This window comes from Epinephelus lanceolatus, chromosome 1 (genome assembly GCF_041903045.1).
Source record: "Epinephelus lanceolatus isolate andai-2023 chromosome 1, ASM4190304v1, whole genome shotgun sequence".
NCBI classification, from domain to species: Eukaryota; Metazoa; Chordata; class Actinopteri; order Perciformes; family Serranidae; genus Epinephelus; species Epinephelus lanceolatus.
In genome coordinates, this window is record NC_135734.1 from 42245513 (window position 1) to 42262552 (window position 17040).

The following is a 17040-nucleotide window of genomic DNA, read 5'->3' on the forward strand; positions in this document are numbered from 1 at the left end:
AATTATCTTGGTGCTTTACTTAAGTGCAATTTTTATATAACTGAACTTTATTTCTATTTTATGTAACTTTATACATACGGTCATCATTACAGCCACGCTACTGTACATACACTCACATGTACTATACACCAAACCTGACAAAAAGCGTCGACCTGGCCTCCAAATTCCCCAGATCCCAATCTGATTAAGCATCCATTGGATGCGTACTTCACCTCCCAACCCACAGGACACCCCAGAGATCCTGTGTCCATGCCTCATCAGGTCAGAGCCAAATCTGATCCAAGGAAGCCTCACCGTGGATCGGCCTTGGCTCTGGTGTACTGGCATGTTCTAGTAATGACTGATCAGATTGGGATTTTGGGAATTTGTTTGCTGATTTGATGCATTCAGCTCTTTGTCACTTTCGCTGGGCCATTCCTGAACAGTTTTTGCGGAGTGACATGGCACATTGTCCTGTTGGGGACATTGCCATGAGGTGGGTACTTGATCTGGAAGGATATTTGGGTAGGTGGTGTGTGTCAAGTGGCATCCGCATAAATGCAGGACTCAAGGTTTCTCAGCAGAGCAATGCATCATAATAAAATGATCAATGTTATTCATGACACTTGTCAGTGGTTTAATGTCTTGGCTGATATGTTCTTAAGTCCAATACTTATTCATACTATGTCCACCTGCAGTGTATTCATATTTATACTACTTATACTTAATATATCTTATATCTTAAGTTTCAAAGATACAAAACGTCCTGTCTTCCTATCTCAGACCTCCAATCTTAACTCAAGAAACCCTAATTGTACTGTAACTGTTAATTTGATTCTTCAGTCTGCACTTGTCCTGTCATGTCTGTATCTTTGATGACAATGTACTGGCAGGCTACTCCAGATGGGCAAGACAGTTATAACTTGTCATCAGCTAGTTTGCTGTCATGGACAAAAAAAAAGATGAATGTCCAGCTTTAGCGATGAGTCTGAGGCACTACTAGAGTCAATGGAGGAAAGGAAACCTCCTCAGGAAACATGTCATTGCCATAAAAACCTACCAACAGTGCTGCTGCCAATTTTGGCAGTTACTTGGAATTTAGGACAGAGTCTAAGCCGTCCTAATTTAGAATTGCTAACTTGGGAAATCTCCAAATTAGGGTGGCTCTGTAATAGCTGAATTCCTATCCTATGATAAAATAGTTTTGTTTTGTTTTTCAAAGCAATTTTTTTGGCCTTTTGTCTTTATTTGATAGGACAGATATAGTGTGAAAGGGGCAGAGAGGGGAGATAACATGCATCAAAGGGCCATGGGTTGGAATGAAGCCCGTGGCTGCTGCAGCAGGGACGCAGTCTTTGTACACCCCAGTTTTTTTTTTGTGTTGTTGTTGTTTTTGTAATGCAGTCAGGAAACATGTTTCTGTAACACCAAAACTGCTGTCTCACCTTGTTTTTTAGAGGGACGTGACTATATTTGAAAGCTAAAGTTACATTTTAGATGAAAATGTATATGAAAAACACATATGATATGCTTAAAAGATATGGTGCATTGACACTGCCTCTTCATGAGTTGTTAAATTTCCTCTCTTCAGATGTTTCCATTTAAATACCTGTTCCAAGCCCAAAGTGGTAAAACAATCCACTGTTTCAAAACACGAGCAAAGATTAGACAAAAGTCCGAAAACTAACTAAATAAAAATGCGCAAATGAACTTTTGTTTTTTGTTTTTCTTATTCTAATCTCATGTATCAACTCATGACCTCCAAGATTTAACTTGTGACTTCTGACGAGGCCTGACCACTTGAAGATATAAAAGTAGTTTCCACCTCAAGCAGCGTGCTGTATGTAGACATGGTCAAGACGACCTGCTGAAGTTCAAACTGAGTATCAGAACGGGAAGAAAGGTGATTTAAGTGACTTTAAATGTGGCATGGTTGTTTGTGCCAGAGGTCAGAGGAGAATGGCCAGACTGGTTCAAGATGATAGAAAGGCAACAGTAACTCAAATAACCACTGGTTACAACCAAGGTCTGCAGAAGACCATCTCTGAACCAACAACACGTCCAACCTTGAAGCAGATGGGCTACAGCAGCAGAAGACCACACCAGGTGCCACTCCTGTCAGCTAACAACAGGAAACTGAGGCTACAGTTCACACAGGCTCACCAAAACTGGACAATAGAAGATTGGAAAAATGTTCCCTGGTCTGATGAGTCTGGATTTCTGCTGCCACATTCAGATGGTAGGGTCAGAATTTGGTGTAAACAACATGAAAGCATGGATCCATCCTGCCTTGTATCAACAGTTCAGGCTGCTGGTGGTGGTGTAATGGTGTGGGGGATATTTTCTTGGCACACTTTGGGCCCCTTGGTACCAACTGAGCATGGTTTGAACACCACAGCCTACCTGAGTATTGTTGCTGACTGTGTCCATCCCTTTACGACCACAGTGTACCCATCTTTGAGTGCATGCTAATGCCTGATATAGATGAAGCGCGATGTTACAAATAAAGGCAGGTTTACACCACAAAATGTTTATCCTAGTAAGTGTTTAATCATGAAAACAAAAAAGACAGAAAACACAATATCTGGACGACCATGTGTTGAAGTACGGTATAAATAAAACATATATTAAGACATGTAAAAGGAAGGTCAAACAAGCATCTTTGTTTATCTTCTACTGTTAAGTACATTTGAAGAGAAGTGGCGTCAATTTAACAAAAATCGTTTCAAACACGTTCTTATTTACAATACAGGACGGCAGACTGGGTTCAAATAATATTTATAAACCATTTTCAGCATTTGTTTGAAGAGTGAGTGAGCCAAGGAACAAAACATAGCAGAGAGTTCACACAGAAACTATTTCAGCATCACCTCTGTGAATGACAGCTTACTCGACTCAATTTAAATGTTCCTGAACCAATAAAAATCATCCATTTGGGACTCCGAGCACAGGAATGCAATAATACAAAATGATTTGTAAACATTGTTTGACTCAGATCAGCAGGACAGAGACAATAAGATGCAGGAAAAACCGTGAGAGACATTTGAAAAAGCAGTTTTCAAAACTCATAAAATCTGCTGTTGCTCAAAATGAAACCATAACTGTGGTGAATATTAACTCATAAACCAGGAGATTTTTACAGATTTCACTCAGCGATGTGTTGCCAGCCAAGTGAATCTTTTATACCAATTTAAAACAAATAAAAAACGTTGCTGAGCAAGTTTTGAAAAGCCCCTCGTCATGATGTGTTTAAAAACGTGTACATTCTGTAGTGATGCAGTGATATAAAGACTGAAATCAAACTGATGTATGGGTTTAACTGAATTAAAGAAGTGCTTAAAGGTGCCGATTTGCTGGATTAGAACTTGTGTCTCATCCCACAATGCAACAGTCAAACACTATATCCAGTTAAGTCAACTGACCAGATGTTTCACACTGTGGCATCGATTTAATAAACCAGCAAGCCGTCACCTTTCAGCACTTGGTGGCGTGTTAGCAGTGTCATGTGATGTGTTGGCTTAAACTATCTGTCAAAGTGGTCATGGGGACATTTTTCCTGCTCCTCTTCCTTCACGCTCCTCCATCGTGTCCTCCTTGTCTTGCTCAGATAGTGATGAAGCCTCCTTGGTCACTGCTGACTGACTCTGGCACCACGCAGCGACCCCTCCTCCTGGTCACACGCCGCTTCCGGTGGAATTTAGCGTAACAACGAAACCCTGAAAAATCAGACACAACTTGTTATCTGCATAGTTAAAACTGATAGGTGTGGATGTGCTGTGAGCAGGGTGGCTAATTTACAGGAATATTCAAGGTGAAAACTTGGATAAATGGGAATTAAGTAAGAAGATTAAGTAAAAAAAGAACAGGATTTGGCTTTTAATCTTATGGGCCGTGAACACCACTCTCCTCCACTCTCCAACACTCTCCAAAGTCAGTGTTGATTGGACCCATCAACCACCGCTCCCACCCACCCTACTTGGACTTTCGCCGGCTTAACTTTCCTTCTTTTCCCCCTGACGCTGCCAAATGCCGTTAAACTTTAACGGTGACTGGCTGCATATCATGCCGACGTTAAAGGATGGCTTTTTTGTCAGTGTCTGTCTAAATGCGAATATTCTGGCTGTACTATTGTTCTCGGTGAGATCAGTATGTTATATGACCATTAATCCTTAGTCTCTGTGACATATTAGGATGATTTTATGACTGTTTGCTTTAGATTTCTTACATATAGCTCCTTTAATGCCCTTATGTCTTCAAACGAGATGATAATAAAGTCGCAGTGTCTTCAAATGAGTACTTCCTAATTGACAGTGTCTCAGCTTGTTACTGCTGGTCAAATTTGTTGCCATATTAAACTTCAAACATTATTAATCATAAATAAACAAGTTTCAGCCATGAAATGTGATCAGGTTTTGGCCCTTGTCCACTTCTGTGTTGGGATCTGCTGCAGCCTGACTTGGCAGAGAGGTGCTTGTTTTTACATGGATCAGTGTATTGTGCTCTTACTGCCTCTAGATGCACAAAAAATGTCCACGAACGAGGACAATGGGTCTAATTTAAGTAGAAAAAAGTATAAGGTCAAGCAAACCCAAAATGTGATGAGGACACAGGGTCTCGGGAGGGTATAGATGCTAAAAGTACCACCAAGTGGAGTATCCCTTTAAAATGAAAGCTTTACATGTATGGGATACCTGCATATTCATTCTGTGGCTGAGAGTCACTCTCATGTCTGTCTTGTAAATATGTAGCTGGAGCTGGTTAGCTTAGCTTGGCACACAGACTGGAAACAGCGGGAAACAGTTTAGTCTGGTTCTGTCTAAACGTGACAAAGCTCACTAATTAACAAATGATATCTTGTTTGTTTTATCTGCACAGAAACTAAAGTGTGAAAATGATCTGTAACTTCCTGGAGTCTCTGTTGGTTGCCTGGCAACTGCTCCGAACATTAACTGGCTGCTGACAGATACAAGAGTGTTACCAATCTTCTCATCTAACTCAACACCACAGAATAAATAAGCCTATTTCCCAAAAATGTCAAACTATTCCTTAAAGCAGTGACCCATGTCTTCTGATACTCTACTGTTAACACTGTGATACATCATACAACAGACATTTGGACTCAGAGCAGGAGAAGCACAGCTGAAACCAGTAAGTGCCCCAGTATTATTCCACTGAGCCAGCATGGATAACACCAGGGCCTTCCCTAAGTGGAAAACAGCCAGCATTAATGGTATTAAATACACCTTTTCCTACAGTGACATGTCAAAATGTCTGCAGTGAGAAAGGTTTATATATATACACAACACTGTAATGAAGTCACAACTCCAGCCATCTCCTAATCACACAATTACTGACCTCCCCCGCTCGCCTCTCACACACCTGCTGCCACTTTCCCTCATCACTTTCCCTGCAGTATAAATACCGGCCTGTTTCCACTCAGTCCAGGGGCCTGTATCACGAAGCAGGATTAATGTCTTAGCTAGGTAACTTCAGGGTTAACCCTGGGTTTTCGGTCTCACGAAGCCGGTTCAGTTCTTATCGGGGTAGATCACCATGGTAACGTACTCTGAACGGCTATCCTGCTCCGGAGCAGGGTAAGTTCAGGGTTGAATCTGGTCCTATAAAAAGCACCACCCACTGGCCAATCAGCAGTTCGGAAGAAAATGACTCCGCTGACAGAAATGCAGCCCAGTCATGATGGGAAGTTTAATTCATTTGATTGATTTTGATTTGAAAGTTTATTTTGAACATTAAAAAAGAAAAGAAAGGAACAACAACAGACAATGAAAAGATTGTTCAAAAAGGAGTGGAAAGAAGTCGAAATGTCATAAGAAAGAAACTGATCACTTGCGGACACTTAATAGCACCATTAATTAGTGCCAACATTTTGTTTTGTTGGAGGAAATGATCCCTGTTAAAGATAATGGGCCTAATTGACAGCTTTGCTGCTGGAAATGTGGAAAGTAGCCTATCATGTCTACACTTGATGGTGTTTGAGGGATTTTCCTTCTTGTTTTTTAAAGAGGGAGACTAGGTATATTTTTGCGCAGCTGTTAATTTCTAACACAGCTCAATATCAGGATGATTTTATTCAGACTATCAATTTGGTGTTGATATGATTTAATTGTGGCGTCAGCTTTAAGCTTTATTGTAGCATATATAACGTTATGACAAAGAAGACCAATTTATCAGACGCAATGATGTTAGACGATAATTGTAATACATGCAATTCATCTGCGCAGCATTGATTTCATGGGATTCAAGGGTGTGATCAGTGTCAGATGTACAGGTACAGGTACTGTAGCTACTTGAACCAGTGATGAGTCATTTAACCTACACATCATTTTATTTGCTACCTTGATTTGTCTTGATTTTTCCCTCTCTCCTCCTCTATTTCTTCTTTCCTTACCCGTTTTTTTTCTTCTCTATTAGCTATGTGATTTCATTGATGTTTTGACAGGGGAATTTCTTTGATAAGCTTTTAGTGGCTTCTAACCTCTCCGGCACTTTTCTTTTTTTTTAATCTTGTAAATGTTATACTGTCTGTTTTTAACATTATGTGCAAATAAACTAATCTAAACTAAAACTAAACATTATTCATCCCGTTATGCGTTGCCACGCATGTTTCCTCCTCCTGCAGCTGCCACGGTGTTAGCCTTTTCTGTAATGTTGCTTTTCTCCTCCTCATATTTTAGTAGAATTAATCTCTGATCCTCACGAGAAATACTGTTTTTTCCCCTCACATACGGCGCTCTGTGAGGATGCTCAGTGACGCTGCGCTTCTCTCATGATTGTGATTGGTCTGCTGCGTTCACAACTCTTGATAAAGCAACCCTGGGTTGAGTTACCGAGTTAATATCCAGCATCGTGATACCGATTATCCTGATAGCCATTGTTAGGGTTAGTCAACCCACGATAGGTCTGGGTAACCCAGGAAAGGTTGATCTCGCTTCGTGATACAGGCCCCAGTTTTGCCTGCCTGCCTGTTTTTGTTTCATTTTGAAAGCAAGCCTTTACCTGTCGTGTTTGTCTCTGAGTCAAATGGGTTCAAACCTCTTTCTCTCCTGAGCCGTAACAATCAGTTTGACCACGTCCTCCTCACTCACCTTCCTCACACATGCAGTCATCGTAGCATTTGTTGTTGAGGCCTCTGTTGTGAGGTTTGCACTCGTGTTGTCTCAAGTCACAACAAGAACCTTTAACAGAACAAACACATGATATTCAGCAACCAAAGACTTCACGTTGTGTAAGTCAAAGCTTCTACAAGAAACTGCATGATCCTAATTATCATCTTAAAGGACCTGAATACTTAATTTCTCAATCTGCTTCTTACTATGAGAGATAAGGTCCTAAAAGAAGACAAAATAATCTGCCAAAGTTAGAACAGTTTTGGTTGTTTCACGTTAAAGTATTTCTGTTTTTGTGTTTTTCTCATTGGCAGATCTAGGTTGAAAAACATGATGTCACAAGTTTGTATTAATCAGTCAGGGCCCTATTTCAGAGAGCAGGAACATCAAACTGAGCCTAATCCCCATCTCCGATTTGACTGAGCTTGAGTTGAGAAACTCTGAGTTTCCGGTTCCAGAACAGCTGATCAGAATTAGCTCAACGGTGTCTACGGTGAGCACCATCAATTGAGTGCAGGTGACATGATTTTCAGTGGCAGAAAGTGGAGTTAAAAGTTGAGCCACTTATTTTACCCCAACCGAATTGGAGATTTTTAATGACTGTGTATGTGGACTTTGAACATGTCCTCAAAAAAAAAAAAAAAAAAAAATCGAATACGGCAGCTGCAGCTAAACAGTGAGGTGGCATGGAAAGATCGTAGGTAATGTTAAGTGACGTTACGTAATGTGATGCGCTAATGCGTGTCTAATATATAGAAAATATAGAGCCATTTTTATATATTAACAATGTCCATATATTTTTAGATCATTAGTATCTTCTAATTCAGCTGAATTGCCGAAGAATCGAAGGGCAATGCATAAAACTTGCTCTGATCATGCAAATACACGATGTATAATATTTGATGTATGGTGGAGACTATTCCTGCTTTCTGAAATAGGGCCCAAGATTTAGCAATGTTTGAATCAAAGTCTGATGGTAGTTGCAGGGTTGTTTGGTTATGTAGCAAATTAGTCAATTTTTTTGAGTGTTAAATAACATGTCAGGGTGTTTTTCTCAGAACTTCAACCTTTGAAAAGTGTTCATGGCCCTTAAATCACAAATGCCTCATTGCCACTGCACGGCACAACTCGACTCACTTGACTGCTGTTTTTTGGTTGTCCATCAGCAAAAGTTGTGGGTGGTGCCTGATACTGATACCACCTTGGTTGAGGTTCAAGTGAACTGACACGATTCTAGAAGGTTGAGTTAAAACACTGCGGACCACTGATTGGTCAGAGAGGATCGTTACTATCGAGACATGGGACATCCTGCACAAACCCGACATTTATAGATGGTCAAGTCAATAGCAACAGCATTTTTTTAAATTCACTCTAACCATTCTGTTGTTGGGTATATAATGTGACATATGATACACAGGTTGTTGTCAATTATTGAGTAGGGCTGCAACTAACGATTATTTTCACTGTTGATTAATGTGTCTTATTTGTTCAATTAGTCGACTAATCATTTTATCAAAAAATGTGTTGAAATGTTGAAAAATGTCGGTCTGTCTCTCCCAGACTCCAACATTACGTCATCTAATGTCTTGTTTCATTCTCACACCAAAGGGTTTTAGTTCACCGTCATGGGAGAGTGTGTAAAGCTGCCAATATTTGAACGTAAGAAGCTGCAATAAGAGTATTTTGGGGTACTTTTATAGTATTTTTCTATGAAAAATGACTCAAACTGATTAGACGACTACTAAAATAGTCACCGATTATTTTAATAGTTGATTAGTCATCGATTAGTCGACTAATCGTTGCAGCCCTAATTGAGAGACACACCCACAGCTGATTAAGTCCCCCATACCTGTGCATATGAAATGAGTGGAGCAGTATCTATTAAAAATCAAAAAGACCAAAAATGGTGTTGAACACTCCAGACAAAGGTCCAGTAGGATCAAAATGTTAGTGTAACTAATAAATTGTGAAGCTGAGCAAGAACAGTGTGCCAGATTTTCTGTTCAGCGACTCAATTAATATTTCCAAAGCATCTGCACCTGAGACAGTTGGATGTATAAATATCTCTCTTTAAAAAAAAAAAAGCCTGAAAAACCATTCTATGGTCAGCTGATGATGTGCAGATGTTCCTCTGTTTGGTTGCGGATGAACTGATCAAGCAAGAGCTGGATGGAGCGACATTTGTTGTGTTGTGTTAAAGATGATGGCATGGCAGTTTCATGTGGTGTTACTAAAATAATCAGTTAAGAATCCCACCTGCATTGGGGTATTGTCTGCAGCTGTAAACAAAATCTAGAAAAGCACCTGGTACCAAAGTCAGTCGAGAAGAGTTGAACCGTGCAGTAGGAATGAGGCAAAGGAGGACCACAAACCATATTCTGTCAACTTATCCCTGAGTTATATAAATATTTTAGTGAATAAGCCCTTTTGTATCTGGGAGCATCAGAGAGTGTTACTATGGTCAGGATCGACTTGTATGATGCAGACTGACCTGGGAGGCAGTCCAGGTGGTGGTCACATGGCTCGATGGCGTCAGCGTCTACAGTCACATTTCCACTGCTGAGGTTCTTACTCCGCCTCTTGTCTGCAGCAGGAACAAAAATAAATGAACACAACAGTTTGATCCTGAAAACGTCTGCTCAATACACAGCCACAGCCAAACAGATCAATCAGTTGGTCACTCAGTATCAACATAATGCTTTTGTATCAGGTATTTTCTGGTGAAGCCATTACTGTTTGTGCAAGTTTTTAATTTGATTCATACATAATGATTTCAACACAGGTCAGATATGGGTCAGCTGACAATCCCCAAAATGTGAAATACACTGAATGTTTACTAATTATAGCAGGGAGCAATGATCTGATGACAGAAATCGCAAAAAGTGAAAATCTAGTCAAGTTCTAATCAAAAACTCACACTGGTCACACTAACGTTGGATAGTGCAGTAGTCACTGGCTACTCAGCTTCCTATAAAGTGACTGTAATGTGTGAATAAAAAGCCGAATTAATTTAAATACTCACAGTTGCACTTTAAGTAGTTTAGATATTGAATGTCTGTGTTTGGTTTTCAATAAAGTGTCACTTATGTAGTTTTTATGTTGTGTTCACACCAGGCATGAATAAAACAATTTGTGCGGCTGAATTACATGTCAATGCGAAGACGTGATTAGACACAATGAATGCAACACGAATGACTCGAATCAAGCTAATGACGTGGCGCTAGTAAAGCAAGGAGCGTGACTTCGCGTTATATGCTTTATCACAAAAGTTGACCAATTTGCACCGCGATAGCCAATCAGCATTGAGACCGTTGGGATTAAGACTTGAGACTGGATGGATTGCTGTGAAATTTGGCACAGACATTCATGGATGCATTACAACAAGTCATAATAACTTTGACCCCTTGATCTTTATCTAGTACCACCATGAGGTCAAACCTTGCCCAATATCATGTTTATGACCAAATACCTGAAAAGTAATGACATTCCCATCAGCCTCAGCTGCACTTAAGAATGTTAACATGCTAAACCGAGATAGTGATCAAAGATTATACCTGCTAAACAAACACGCTAGCATTGTCTTTATAATAATAAGCATTTATCTTAAAGGGACAGTTCAACCAGTGTGCATCTACTCATGGACGAGTGGCTCAGCTCATGACACTGTGTCCTCCTGTGACCATAGCTACCTCAGTGGTGCTAGATGCACACTTCCCTCTGTACTTTGATGTAGTCGGGAATTGTAGTTTGGTAGAAAGAAAAATAGTTCCTATATGAAACTGCTCACAACATGGTCTGCGGGTTATCTTGAGTAACCTGGTCATGATTTCTGGAAAGAAAAAAAATCTTTGGGCTGAACTGTCCCTTTAAATATAATAAAATAATCTGATACAAGAGAGATTTAGGTGTGATTTGGATTATTTCCACCAAATCAAATCAGAGCCTTTAATGATCACAGATTCACAGTTACAGCTGAACACTAACCTTTCTTCCTGGAGGACGGCCAGGTGTCCACAGGTTTCATGTCCTCATAGTCTGTCCAATCGAATAGCGCCATGTCCAATGTTGGCATCACCTCTCCTTGTCCTTTTCCTCTTCCGGACCTCTGGAAAAAAAAAAAAAAAAAGACGACACCTTACATTTTATAACTGTTATTTCATCTACATTTCAGCTGGGACATTTGCACACTGGATTAACTCATGTTCTCCATAAGAAATCCAAACAGAAGAGAACAAACACGCCAATATGCAGATCTGTAACACCTAATCCCATCTTCAATTAGTTTCAGCATGCTGTGTAATTTCTGCTTCCATAGTAATATTTGAAATATCATCTTTATTTATGTATTCAAAGACAATTGTGATCAGAATATGAAGATGTGTATTAAAAACTAATCCTAAATGTGAAGCAATCCGGCGTACGAGCTGCTGTAGAGAATACATTGAAGAGATCAATCCTGTCTCTTCAGATTGATGTTCACATACTACAGTTACATCACAGCAGCTCAACAGATGACTATGTTTTGATTTGTTGACTGTGTTTTCTGTCAGGACTGCAGGTAAACACGTTCAGGGTGTTCCTAATGAAACACATCGGACTCGTGTTGTGACGAGTTGCAGTAATGCTTCATTGATTGATTCATAAAACACGCTCACAGTGAACAGAGACAGAGGCAGAGCTTTAAAAGAAAATCGATTGGTAACAGAGAACATGACTGCCCACAGCCTGGAATACAAATATATTTATATATCACATCATTTGTATTGTTGATACATATACAATATACAGACTTGAACATACACTTCATTACACATAACCACAGGGTTTATTTTTCTCCAGTGAAGGCGGCAGGAAACTAATGCAGCCTGCAAGTGATCCTGGGTGGACATTTTATTATTCATGTATCGTCTATGTGATTTTATGTTAAATAAATTTCTGAGTCAAGTCATCTTCTAGTTTTAGTGAGAGATTCACAGCATTGTTCACCATATCCTCATATAACAGTTCATATAATATCCTACGAATCAGCGCCCCACAAACAACGTTACATACCTGATATAATGTTTGTATATATGGTTTTGTGCACATGTGTGCTAAAGCCTGTGCCCAGAGCTTGTGTGTGTATGGATATATTTATGTGTGTGCCTATTTGTGTGGATGCATGTACATATTCATACACACTCATGTATTTCTTTTAGTACTTTGTTTCAACACTTTATTATTTACAGATACCTCATTGTTTATACTGCTCCATTTAAAGTGAGCATAGCATTAGTTTTGCAACCCACCTCCACCCCAGCTCCTCCTTTTCATACTGTCTACTGTTTGTTTGTTGTCTTTGCTGCTGCTCTTCCTGCCTTAGGCTTTCCATGGAGGCACATGGAAGGGCAGACAGGTTTGCTCTCTCTGCTTTAGGCATTCTGCGTAGGCCTAGGAAAGGCAGAGGGGCCCCAGAACAGAGCCACACCGCTAAATATAATACTGCAAATGGAAATAAAGTTTTCTTTGATTAAAGTGTTCCTGACTGAACTGTCTTTAATGTCTTTTGAAGTACTTTGTAACATCTATCCATTTTTAAAAGTGCTACATAAATAAATTTATTTTAAAACGTCATTACTTCCAAGAAGGTACATAATTGAAAGTTTAGACAAAGTTTTATTAAGTTTAGACACTATCCACCACCACAACCACACTGCCTATACTTTCAGGACTTCTCAGGACTGCTTCCTTTTTGACTCTCGTCAGCGCAATGGTCACATGATTGCAGGCTTCCCAATTAATGATTATACACAAATTACTGGCTCATGATTAGGTGGGATATGTACAAATTTGGTACATTACTTTTTATAGGAAAATGTAAGAACAGTGCATGAGAGCAGCCTGCATTGTTGGGAAAAGGTACTTTAAAAAGAAACTTCTTACTTTAATTCAACTCAATTCAATTTTGCACGACATCCCTCTGTCCTTGGACCCTCACAGCAGGTACTAAGACCACTTACCCCTTTAAAAAGGGGAAAAAATTGTATAAACCTCAGGAAGAGCAACTGAGGAGGGATTCCTCTTCCAGGACGGACAGAAATGCAGAAGATGTTGTGTGTACAGAACAGATCAACATAATAAAATTACAATAATCCATATGACAAATATAAACTACTTCAAGATGTTACCTCCCTTTAAAAGTCAGTAGTTAACAAGATTTCTGTCTTGGCCAGGCTGTGCCTCTCCCTCATAGTGTTTTCTGCAGTTTCTACTGTTTGGCGTGGCACTCCATTTCCCTCCTGCTGCCAATCTACCTGCACACCTGCAACTGATCCACTCATTATGCTCCTGTAGTGCTGATATACCACAGTTCTACGCTTCACTCTTCAGATCATTCAGTTTGCCTACATGGTCCATTGTTTCCTGTGATCTCTGCCTGATTCACCCACTATCTCATCAGTCTGCTTCCCAGCCAACAACCCCGCTCACTCAGGCTGCCCTGCTGCTCCACAAACTCTGGCTCAGCACTCCTAAACCCTCACCTCACCTACTACTAAAATCAGGGTTCCCACACCTTCTTGAAAATCCAATCCAGGCATGTTCCAGGCTGAATTCCCTTAAATTAAAGGACCCAACACTGGAGCTGCACATTTCGTGGAAATATTATCTAAATGACCAAGTGCTGCAATTTTTTGAAAAAGGTAAAATGCAGGTTTTGCAGCTGTGAACTCAGCAATATGTTGCTTCAGTCAACTACATTTACTGTCAGCACTGATTAGACGTCCACATAAAAGTTAGTGAATTCTCCTTTTAATGAAAGATCCTGTTAATGGTTGAAAGAAACCACCGTGACTGTTGGTAGGATACAGGATACAAACTGCGCTCTCTGAAGTCACTCTGTACTTCTTTTAAGAGCCACACACTTTAAGAAGTTAAAAGAAAAACTTTATTCTGAGACATCTAAAGCTAATGAAGATATTTTTGTTCCTCAGAGAACACACAACTGACCTTTCCTCTTGCGCAAAACTTTGTCTGAAATGCCAGAACGCCACGGTGGATATCACATCATGAAAAAAGGCAGATTGTTGAGAACATTCAGGCTCCCAAGAGGAGAAACTTTAAATTAAAATACTGCACAGTGATCTGACTACTCTAACATTTTGTATCAATCATACTTATATTCATATATTTTTATTTATTTTATGTTCAAGATGCTGCTTCTTGTGTGTACTTTTCTGTAGCAGTAGGGATGGGAAAATGAAATCATAATGAACAGTTTAAAGTTTAGCTTGCTCCCTGAATACTTAATGTCAGCAGTAGGATACCTTTGCACTTATCCATAAATTCATATAAAAGTAGGAGTGTCATAAATCCAAATATTCTACCTCAGTAAAATATTGTCACTGAGATGAGTGTTTGATGACTTTGCTATAAAACAAAACTCCTTTGTGGTTTGCTCATGCATAAACTTCTGCAATAAAAGCCATAAAAACGCTACCTCTGTCACTTTCCTAACACAGAGGGAGCAAAACAGAAATGTTAGACATATAATTAATTAAGCAGGACTTTGAGACGTCTCTGGGGGAAAACCCGGTCCATGAAAGACATCCATCATAAAATAAGAATCAACCTCTTGATGAAAACAGATCCATACTCTCACCCTCAGTAAATAAGCCTATATGGAAATATCAATTAGATTAATTGCAGGGGGCTATCTGCCTGTGCTCGGCTACTCATTAAACCATCAACAGAGGATCGAACATTAATTAAGAAGCCTTGCCGCATGCTCGCGCCACTGAAGCAAGGCTCAGGAAAGGGTTTTTTTTCCCTTCTGTGGTCCAATAATGTTTGACTCCTCTTATAGTAAAGACACACTGCTGAACTCTCAGTCATTTTGTAAGCAGAAAACCAAGCACACCTACAGGCCAGTCTGCAGACATTTAACACACACACTGACCAGGGGAGTGATCACACGGAGCCACCATCTGAAAATCTGAATGTTGCAAGAAATTTGTATTTTTTCTAAACTGGGGAGTCTCCTTACCAGTAAATAGATGGCACTGGTTATTTGATTAATCATCTAAAATAACATTTGATCTGGGCAAAGCTTGAGACAGAGAGAGCACACCTCTCTGCCCTTCTACATGCAAAAAAAGGAAAGCCTGAGACAGAGGGAGCAAACCTCCCTGCCCTTCCATGTGCCTATGAGGAAAGTCTAAGGCAGGGAGAGCAGCAGCAAAGACCCCCCAGGAGCAAAACAGAGCAAGCACCAGTGACAAACAGAAATGACATCGATAAGTCAGACACAGCATGAAAAGGAGGAGCTGGGGTGGAGGTGGGTTGCAAAGTTGCTTGCACAGGAAGCAGCAACAGTAGGCAGGCCAGAGCAGTTTCAATAGGGCGCCCTGAATAAGATTCACCAATTGGTTGCTTATAAAGCAATCATATGATCTATCAGCTGACTCCCTTCATCAGTCAGCAGCTCCATCAGTTGATTGAGCTGTTTGAGATCAGCTGATGGAGCTGGGATGTAAGCTGAGCTGGACATCGTCTCCTGCCTGAACTAACGCTATGCTCAATATTTTCCTAAAAATCTGTGGTGGAACTGGGATGACATACATAGATATAGGACTGAAAAACTTCAAGAAAGCTGGGTGGACAAAGAGTTTGATTTCACATTCGATCTACTACCAACAATCCACGGTGATTCCCTAATCAAAAAGTCCTATACAAGTTTCATTTTTTTCCAATAGAACCCTTAAGATTCTCATAAATTTCCAAAAATCCTATCGCACCACAACCACGGTCAATGACCTCCTCAGACCCTCTCGCTCCTTCTCCTACATTATTGCTGTGGAAAATCTAGTTATTTGAAAGCGTGGTGCACATTACACAGAGTCTGTAAGGTGCCTTGTACATTTGTAACTGAACCAGTGGGCCAGTGACCAGGCTGCCGTTTTTGACGCCAGGGGAATGAGAATGAGGGTGAGGAGGCAGATCAGAAACTTTCAAACAATGTTATTTTGCAGATGGGAACGTCAGAGCAGAAAACACTCATAAGAGTTGTTTTGGATGGCAATGACAAATGAAGTATTTCCTCATTTAAGTTGGAGGATTTGTTGAGAGTTACCACTTCCTTGTCTGTGTTACTGGAAAACCATAGAGGAGGGCCCCTAATGTGTGGGAACAAAAAACGATTTTGTGGCAACAGTTTGTGCGAAATCAGCAAAACTACAAACCACAAGAAGACTTGCTAAAAATGCAGATGATGCAAGTGAACATTTTGTTTCTTCGTCACGTCACCTCATAATGGAAATATGATGAGGTAGAGCCCCAAAGCCCACATTACACTAAACAAGAAATTTAGACCATAGCTCTGAGAGTGAAGACAAACATTTTTCCCATGTTTTTGTGACTAATGGGAAAAACATTTTTTGAAAAGGGTCCAGTATTGAGAGAGCGCTGCAGCCAGCAATGTAACCACTCAGGGCGTGTTCACACCGTCAATTTATGTCCGCTAAGGTGTTTATTTTTGCCACAGCTCAAGTTTCTTAGGTTATGTTTTTTTTTATTTCATTCATTCATGTTGTTTCCTGTTTTACTTTGAAACTCACATCTCCTCTCTTTTCAGATCCCCTCACTTCCTGCCCCTGTGTTTTCCCTCCCTTTTGATGACTTCACCTGTGTCTGATTGTCTGTCCCGCCCTGATTAGCCTCATCTGTGTCTCGTCATCCTTCCCCTCACCAGAGTGTTTAGAGTGTGTCTTGTTTTCTGTCAGTGCCAGTTCGTCTTAGCTCTTTGTGTGTTGAGTGCTCCAGCCTTTTGGTTCCCTGTGTCCCTTTCTTGGTTTTTTGGATTTAGACTGATTGCCTCTGCTTCTGCCTCACCCCTTTTGGATTTGTTTGCCTCCACTGATAGACCTTCTGTGTGCTGAACCTACCTTTTCACCAGATC

At 40.2% G+C, this 17040-nt stretch overlaps 1 protein-coding gene across 2 annotated transcripts in view; it reads right to left on the minus strand.

The window, feature by feature from the left end:
* Window positions 1-2507: 2507 nt before the first annotated feature.
* The window catches only part of draxina (dorsal inhibitory axon guidance protein a), a 35322-nt gene continuing 20789 nt past the window's right edge, over window positions 2508-17040 (minus strand). For both annotated transcript variants that reach the window (XM_033625670.2, XM_033625669.2), the window contains exons 4-7: window positions 11091-11211; window positions 9598-9690; window positions 7086-7175; window positions 2508-3695 (exon numbers count right to left, since the gene is read on the minus strand). In XM_033625670.2, coding sequence (XP_033481561.1) covers window positions 3583-3695; window positions 7086-7175; window positions 9598-9690; window positions 11091-11211 — 417 coding nt within the window. In that variant the 3' untranslated portion in view covers window positions 2508-3582. The remainder of the gene's footprint in view (window positions 3696-7085; window positions 7176-9597; window positions 9691-11090; window positions 11212-17040) is intronic.